Genomic DNA, 9,118 nt, shown 5'->3' with positions numbered 1-9,118 from the left:
AAAAAAAAAAAAAAAATGAAATAAACTATGTCCTTTGCAGCAACATGGATGTAGCTGGAGGCCATTATCCTAAGCAAATTAACACAGAAACAGAAAACTAAATACCACAAATTCTCACTTATAAGTGGGAGCTAAACTTTGGGTACTCATGAACATAAAGATGGCAACAATGGAAACTGAGGACTACTGGGGATATAGGGAGGGGGTCATGGGTTGAAAAACTAACTATTGGCTAGGCACAGTGGCTCACACCTGTAATCCCAGCACTTTGGGAGGCTGAGGTGGGCGGATCACGAGGTCAGGAGATCAGGATCATCCCGGCTAACATGGTGAAACCCCATCTCTACTAAAAATACAAAAAATTAATTAGCCAGACGTGATGGCATGCACCTGTAGTCCCAGCTACTCCGGAGGCTGAGGCAGGAGAATAGCTTGGACCTGGGAGGCAGAAGTTACAGTGAGCCAAGATTGCACCACTGCAATTAACAGAGCGAGACTCCATCTCAAAAAAAAAAAAAAAAAAAAAAAAAAAGAATAAAAGAAAAACTATTGGATACTATGCTCAGCGCCTGGGTAACAGAACCATTCATACTGCAAAGCTCAGCATCATGCAATATACCCAGGTAACAGAACTGCACATGTACCCCTTGAACCTAAAATAAAAGCTGAAAAAAAAAAGGTGAATTCCAAATTAGTCACATACCTTTAAAGTCTATGTTCAAGTATATAGTATTTAAATTTGAGCTTCTGCGGCTCATATTTAAATGTATATGAAGTATCTGCTGCACTACTCCCATTCTATTTAGGTGAGCTTCCTTAACTTTGTAACTTACTTTCCAAAAAGTCTTTGCTACACGATAATTACATGAATTTCACAATGTATTTCAAAGGGTGTGAATTAACAACATAATAAAAAAAGAAATGGGCCAGGCATGATGGCTCACATCCTACCACTTTGGGAGGCTGAGGTTGGTGGATCACCTTAGGTCAGGGGTTCAAGACCAGCCTGGCCAACATGGTGAAACCCCATCTCTAGTGAAAATACAAAAAGTAGCCGGGCATGGTGGCGGGTGCCTGTAATCCCAGCTACTCAAGAGGCTGAGGCAAGAGAATCGCTTGAACCCAGGAGGTGGAGGCTGCAGTGAGTGGAGATCACACCACTACCCTCCAGCCTGGGCAAAAGAATGAGACTCCGTCTCAAAAAATAAATACATAAAAATAAATTTTAAAAAAAGATTATATAACTGAGTGAAATAACAAATAAATGCTATTCATTTATTCACATACTCAATGAATAGGGTTATGTACCAAGGGAGAGGCATTGTACCCAAGAATGAGAATAACACAGCCTATAAAACTGAACAAATATATAAAAATAAAAAAGGGAACTCTATATTATTCATGCTTATGATTAACATGATGGAAAAAACATGAAGATTCAAAATCAGAAAAGATCTGTTTCCAAATCATGGCTCTCCTAGTTGCTTATCACGTAATCCGAGTCAATAATAACATCTCTGAGCTTCAGTTTACTTACAGGGTTACTGTGAAGATAGTTATGAGGTATGCTGTAACTCAAAGTTATTTTCCTGTTTATCTAAATTAGCTTCTCCTTCTGATTTCTCTATTGTTTTACAGCATTCAATAGTCTACCAAATGGCCGGACGTGGTAGCTAACGCCTGTAATTCCAGCACTTTGGGAGGGTGAGGCAGGTAGATCGCCTGAGCTCAGGAGTTTGAGACCAGCCTGGCCAACATGATGAAACCCTGTCTCTACCAAAAATACAAAAAATTAGCCGAGCATGGTGGCCCATGCCTGTGGTCCCAGCTACTCATGAGGCTGAGGTGGGAGTATCTCTTGAGCCTGGGAGGCAAAGGATGCAGTGAGCTGAGATCCACTGCACCCTCACCTGGGTGACAGAGTAAGACCCCATCTCATTAAAAAAAAGAAAAAAAGAAAAATTCTATCAAACACCAGGGCTTACGATTGTATGGTCGTTGACATCTCTTCTTTCCATAGAAATATTAATCTGTCATATATTATGCAGATTACACCTTCACCATGACTCTATCCGCCTGTAACCAATCGTGTCTAAATCTCCAAATCCTGAAGCCTACTATGGTGTTTTTACCTCCATCTCCTCTCACCTATAATGCATTCTACATAAAAGCTACATGTACAGGATTTATCTTCTAAAGTATATCTCTGAGGTTGTCATTCTCCTACACTAAGTTACATTTTCTGTAACTCTTAAGGCCTTCTGCAGCAAGGCCCCACTGACTAGATCCTTCCAACTTCACCTCCAGTGATTCTTAAACTGAAAGTTCCCTGAGGTAATGATATTGAGGTTATTTCATCCACTATCCCTAGCATACTATATGACACATAATAGATACCCAATAATAATGTTTGAAAAAGCAGTGAAAATCGGCTGGGCGCGGTGACTCACGTCTGTAATGCCAGCACTTTGGGAGGCCGAGGCGGGTGGATCATGAGGTGAGGAGATCAAGACCATCCTGGCTAACATGGTGAAACCCCATCTCTACTAAAAATACAAAAAATTAGCAGTCGTGGGCGCCTGTAGTCCCAGCTACTCGGGAGGCTGAGGCAGGAGAATGGCGTGAACCCGGGAGGCGGTGCTTGCAGTGAGCTGAGATCTCGCCACTACCCTCTAGCCTGGGCAATACAGCGAAACTCTGTCTCGAAATAAAAAAAAAGAAAAAGTAGTGAAAATCTATAATACTCTTCCCCCCAAAAATGAACACTGGACTATCTCTGGTGGTATAATTCTTGCTTCATTTCTTTCTAACACACTTTTAATTATTAACACAATTGTTCTAACCAAGACAATCTGAAAACTGGTCTTTAAAGACAATCACAAAGAATCACAAAGAGACAATAGCCCTCTGTGATTAAAAGAAAGTCAATGAAAAGCTTTTAATCCCCTATTTTAATTACTTTTAAAATTCTTAGTCTTGCTACTAAGTCAGCAGCTATAAGGCATGGGTTAAACAACTGCAACATAAAACTGTAATTTTAAAAGACAAAACCAAATACCTACTGAATAATACAACATCAAATTATTTTCAAAAAATAATCATTATCATTATCATTAAATCTTCTGAGTACCTCTCAGGTATCTGTCCTAAAAAATTTTTTGGGTCTCTTATTCTTCTATTAAGTGAAAGCCAGACATCCAAACTATACACACCCATTCACACAAAATTTTTCCCCTCTAAGTACACTACAAAATTTGTGATAAATGACACACTATGGCATAGTGTGTTCACATATACTCTCTGTAGACAATTTGAATAAGGAAATAATAGCACATATACTCTCTGAAGACAATTTGAATAAGGAAATTTAGGGCTAATCATAAACATTACCCATGGGCATTCCTCAAATACTAATCTCTCTGTTCATTATACACTCAATGTCATTGACCCAAAAAAGCTTGGGGAAAAGCATAGGGTCCAAATTAACAAACAAAAATTTTTTTGCCCAGCCTAAAAATTTGTATCACATGTAACTTTTCTGTAACACTAGTGTTGGGTGCAAGGACACAGACTCCTTAGGGATCTTTCAGCATAACCTAAAACTTACATGGGTCTTTAGATAACCTAATAAAACAGTGGCTGTTATAGTCAATCAATACAGCTCTCTAAACAAAGGGCTAGGCTAAACACTCTAGCATTTAGAAATAACAGAGGTCTCAATTTATCTTTACCAACTTAATGTACTCACAACAAATGCTTGCATCACGCCATCACAACTCTCCTTAAAAATGAAGGTAAAACTCAGGACCAAAAGAGAGCTCCTAAAGCTGTATTTCATTTGCATTATAAAATCTAACGCAAAATTTTTCATAACTTTACTCTCTGAATTCATGAACTAGAATGGCGGGGGCAGGAGGGTGGGTATAGAGAAGAACTTCCCTGAAAAGCATGGGTATAAAATATGACTGACAGTATCTCAATTGTTATTTGCCAAATGGCAGGGGCAAACAGGTTACTCTATGGATAACAGAGCATTAAAAAATTTTTTTCTAATTCTCACAAAACTGGTCCCTATTCTATAAAATGTGAACATCCACACCCCAACAAGTTACAGACTAGGATCTAAGACACAGACCTCAAATGCAGAATAAAATGCCAATGCTCTGCCTCCCTAAAGAAACATACAACCCCAAGAACTGCTGAACACCATCAAAGCAACACCCGACAGAGTGGCTGTTTTAAAAATTATATCAGGAAATCATGTTAAGTGCTAGCGGTTCCTCTAGGCCTCAGCAGCAGCCTTAGGTATAAGAGCAAACTGGAGCCCTCTTAACACTCAAAGAATAATGTTGATGTCATGACGAGGCTACTGATTCTTCGCACTCCGGACAAGTCATTCCTTGATCCACAGCGCAGTTCTTTCCCCACCCACCCCCATCCCCCCAAATAAAGAGATCACCAGACAGAGAAGCCCTCGGGTACCCCCTCCTCCTCTACCTCCAGCGGCTGCCGCTTTCTCCTCCCTCGGGCTCCGAGGTGGGGGCTCCAGAAGGTCCTGGGCAATCCCGAGCCCCGGCGGGGCTTGTTTTGCCCGTGCACGATAGCTCTGGCCAACAGCTTCCTTTCCCAGTTTGTCCAAACTGGAGCGCTTCAGGGTACCCGGGGCCCGAGAAGGGAGCCGGGGTGGCGACGTCGCCACCGCCGCCGCCTCTGGTATGTCAGGGGCCGGGATTGTATTTCGAAAGATCCGCCATTTTCACCTCGTCATCACCATCACAGCTCAGCAGCTTCCCCGACAGCCGGAGCCCGGGCCGCCGCCGCCGCCGCCACCACCAGTAACCTCCCCCTTCCTCCTCCTCCCCTCCCCGCCCGCCCCTCCCGGGAGGCGCACACCCACATATCCGGGGAAGCCTCCCGCCGCCCCGCCAACCTTCAAACGCACAAGGGCCGTGCAAGTGCACACCGGCTACGCCGAGACCTTTCACCCCGGGCGGAGCACGGGCCCCCGCAGGGACGCCAAAGGAAGTCGCGCCACCTGCGGGGTCCCAAGTCCGGCATATTTTTGTTTGCAAGACCAAAAGCCATGCGGAGGGTGGCATAAGGACAATAAAGAACCCAAACTCTTTTATTTTCAGAGCAGCAACTTGAGAGAGATGGTGGAATGCGTTTTATTCACTGTGGCTATCTCAGATACTAAAAACACTGTGAAGACCCTTAATGTCATTCACCAACTTTGACATTTTACCCCACCCACGGAACTACTTTGACAGGATGAGCTATTTCCATATGCATGTTCGACCTTTGACACCTTTGTCAATTACAGGCAGCAATCCTCATGCAGGTGAGGTGGTCAAAACACTTCATTTAAAAAAATAAAGTTCTGAGCTGTCTTCCTCTCCAACTTAATTTTATCTGGTCATTTCTGTCCATGAACACAGTGACTTCCAATCTGTCATCGGTTTAAGACGTCAAAGCGCAACTAGATTTAAAATGTATTGAACTAATTGTAGAAACATTCATGAATGATCAATTTCTAAAATATTGAAAATATAACTCTAAGCTAAAATTACTTGCCAAATGTTTTTAGGATCTAAGTCATCAAATTTTTAAAAAACCCATCTGCTGCTGATATATTTGTTCAATACAGAAAATAAACAGCTTGCTTCAGAACAAGACCCTAGAGTTACCTACTAGGTAAGTAAGAGTTACCAGCTCCTGTCATCAGCCAGTTGAATAAGTAACCAAAAGAGAACAGAGGTAATTCTTAATCATTTAAAAAATAACAAAACATAAGCTGCAAGGCTTCTTCTGAGACCAGCATTTAAAAAAAAACAAAAGGAAACTGGCTGCCTTTGTCAATTTCAGAAAGAGTTAACCAACCAAAAACTTAATTATCATTCAACTACAATATAAGCTCTGGGCAAACTGAATTTCAAGGCTGCGAACAGGGCCACTCTACTGTCTAAGTTAGTGTAAGAAGATTAAGGTTGAAGTTGAAAAAGTCATTTCATTTCCCTACCTTGTTTCAATGGCAACTCCATATAAAAGTCGGTAGATTCAGCCTTCAACAAGGGCTGTCTACCACCCACCCCAATTGCTGTTTTTATATGCAGACTGCCAGATGCTGAGAGTATAAAGTGTCATCAGTTACTTCATCTTTAAACTTCATTTCCCCACTGACGGCCCCGTCCATCCGCACTCTGCTTGGTTGGTTACCGTTGCTGGCCAAGTTAAGTCCCGGCCCGCTCCCTTACCCCGTGCACCTCGGGAACATTATGACATTTGGCTGGTGGGCTTCGCGAGGAAAACGGACACGCACGAACAAGAGCCTGTACAAAGGGGCAAAGGAAGAACGCGGCGGCGGGCAGTAGGGAGAGGAGGGACTGGCACAAAATGACACAGCAGCAAAACCGGTTCCCAGAAACCCGGGGCCGCCACGGCCGGCTTGTTGGGTCGCGCAATGTGCGTGTCAACAGCCGCGGGAGCCCTTCGTCCAGACCGCCTGGCAGGCAGCTGGCCGAGCGCTGGCCCTGCCGGGTGACAGCCACCCTCCCCGGAGCCGGCGGGAAGAGACGGAGCCCCGAGGATCCTCCGGCCCCGCAGCCCAGGGAAGGGGCGCGGCGGACCCCGCTGGCGGGTTCCCGCTCCCCGCCAAGGCCCACCGGCCCGGGCTCCCGGAGGGAGCGGTCCAGCGCTCTCCGCCCGCGCAGCCACTCGCAGCGGGGGCCGGTTCCCCTTCCCGCCCGCCCGCGCAGTAGCCCCCATCCCGGGGGCTGACACTCACCAAAGCCGGCGGCGCCGCCGCCTCCTGGTCGCGCGGCGCTCCCTGGGCTCCCAGCAGCAGCGGCGGCGGCGGCGCCTCCGAGACACAGACCAGGGTTTGTTCAAAATCACGCGCCCAGCGCCATTCCACCGCCGCATCCCATAATACGCCGGGCCCTCCCCGCCCGCGCGCCCCTCTGTGCCCGCCCCTGCGCTCAGCACCCCGCCCCACGGCCGGCTTCCTTCGCTCCGCCTCTTCCGCGGTGCCTCGCCCCTCCCCTTGGCAACCCGAGCCCGCGTTATTCCGCCTGGCTCCGCCGGGGCGCTACAGCTCCACGTGACTCAGAGTGGCGCCCGGTCAAAGCGATCGCTCGGAATGTTCCATCCCACTGAAGCTGGTGGGGGGGAGGACTCGCATCGCGCTGCTGTTGGGAGAGACCGTCCCTTCGTCTAGCTTTCCTTGTTAGGAAGTGTGAGCTGTAGGTGCGACTTCCAGGATATCCCGCTGTTTGATGTGCTTGAGTGAGGAGGTGATCAGTAGTCACAAATGCCAAGTCACTGTGTTTTTAGGCGCTAATTTTGCAGAGGTCGCTAAAAAGCCCCAGGGAGATCATTGAGAGTTAAACTTATTTTGAAAGAGACCTTTTGTTTTTTTTTTTGCAACACACAGCTAAGACTAACACAGTCAAAATTATTTGTATTTAATCACCTTTTATTTTTTCCCGCGATTTATATGATATCCAAATACGGAGTCGGATGAACAGACGCTGAGAGATCATTCTGAGGGGAAAAAGAAAAATTATTCTGAGAGATTATTATTAACTGCTGTGTGTGAGACAAGCACTACAGATATGAAAAAATAGAAAATACAAGAGTGTAAATGTAAGATGGTGCGGTACAGTGTATAATTTGCTAATGGAGCACGGAGGACATACAGGTCAGCATGAGAGACTACCTAGGGAACACAGTGGAGGAGGTGAAACTGTAGTGGAGGCAGCAATCACTTTGGAATCAAGCGGTACTGGTATTTAATGGCACCTCCGTTTATTAATGTATAACGTTTATTTTCCTATCTAGCAAATAAAAATAACAAAACTTCCCAGGATTCTGATGGTTAAATAAAATGAAGGGTGTTAAGCAGGTACACAATCTCTGCCTAAAATGTTAGTTCCCTTGTGCCATAATCAACACCCAGTACTAGCCCAAACACTAATAGTCAGGATTTAACAAGGCAGATGTCATGAAATTAGCAAAGCCTTGAAAATGGTAAGGTCAGGCCGGGCGCGGTGGCTCAAGCCTGTAATCCCAGCACTTTGGGAGGCCGAGACGGGCGGATCACGAGGTCAGGAGATCGAGACCATCCTGGCTAATACGGTGAAACCCCGTCTCTACTAAAAAATACAAAAAACTAGCCGGACGAGGTGGCGGGCGCCTGTAGTCCCAGCTACTGGGGAGGCTGAGGCAGGAGAATGGCGTGAACCCGGGAGGCGGAGTTCGCAGTGTGCCGAGATCCGGCCACTGCACTCCAGCCTGGGCGACAGAGCGAGACTCTGCCTCAAAAAAAAAAAAAAGAAAGAAAGAAAATGGTAAGGTCTGTGACGTGCAAGGAAAGTGATAAAGTTGAAAGACACGATCTTTGTTGGAGATCAACATTGTGAGCCCACTTTATGAGGAACCTTGAGAGCTAGTGTGAGAAATCCTCATGGTAAATGATTGATGGTACTGTTGGCGCACCACTGGAAGGAAGAAGAGAGTGAGATGGGGTACCCAAAACTGGCTAGATTTTAGAGAGACCAAAAAAATCTCAATAAAGGGAGACCCCTTCCCAGTTTATTCCACAAGGCAGCATAACTCTCATACTAAAACCCAAGACAAACAGTGCCCAAAAAAGAGAAAGGAAACTTCCTTTCTCACTATGATTTTGTTATGAAGGGAAAATTGATTATTCAGATGTTATTGGTCTGGTGCTGTGGCTCACACCTGTAATTGCAGGACTTTGGGAGACTGAGGCAGGAGGATGGGTTGAGGCCAGGAGTTTGAGACCAGCCTGGGCAACATAGTGAGATTCCATCTCTACAAAATAATTTTTTCTAAATAAAAAGAATTAAGATGTTATCAGACCAGGCGCAGTGGCTCACACCTGTAATCCCAGCGCTTTGGGAGGCTGAGGCAGGTGGATCACCTGAGGTCATGAGTTCGAGACCAGCCTGGCCAGCATGGGGAAACCCTGTCTCTACTAAAAATACAAAAATTAGCCGGGCATGGTGGCATGCGCCTGTAGTACCAGCAACTCAGGAGGCTGAGGCAGGAGAATCACTTGAACCCGGGAAGCAGAGTTTTCAGTGAGCCGGAGGTC

The 9,118-nt window shown here is 45.7% G+C and overlaps 1 protein-coding gene across 8 annotated transcripts in view; it reads right to left on the bottom strand.

The window, feature by feature from the left end:
- LIN54 (lin-54 DREAM MuvB core complex component) overlaps positions 1-6,939 on the bottom strand; it is an 87,767-nt gene extending 80,828 nt beyond the window's left edge. For 3 of the 8 annotated variants that reach the window (XM_017854770.1, XM_017854773.1, XM_017854775.1), the window contains exon 1: positions 4,498-4,844. Coding sequence is in view for 2 of the 8 variants with exons in the window: in XM_017854769.1 (XP_017710258.1) it covers positions 6,020-6,041 (22 nt within the window). In the remaining 6 variants the exon portion in view is untranslated. Of the gene's footprint in view, positions 1-2,450; positions 2,470-4,497; positions 4,845-6,019; positions 6,213-6,784 lie in introns of those variants that run through there. The other 5 variants (XM_017854771.1, XM_017854776.1, XM_017854769.1 and 2 more) reach the window with 3 other exon arrangements.
- Positions 6,940-9,118: the final 2,179 nt, after the last annotated feature.

This window comes from Rhinopithecus bieti, unplaced genomic scaffold (assembly GCF_001698545.2).
Source record: "Rhinopithecus bieti isolate Rb0 unplaced genomic scaffold, ASM169854v2 scaffold_38123, whole genome shotgun sequence".
Lineage (NCBI taxonomy): Eukaryota > Metazoa > Chordata > Mammalia > Primates > Cercopithecidae > Rhinopithecus > Rhinopithecus bieti.
The sequence above is the reverse complement of the archived record's forward strand: the minus strand, read 5'-3'. Positions and strand labels throughout refer to the sequence as shown.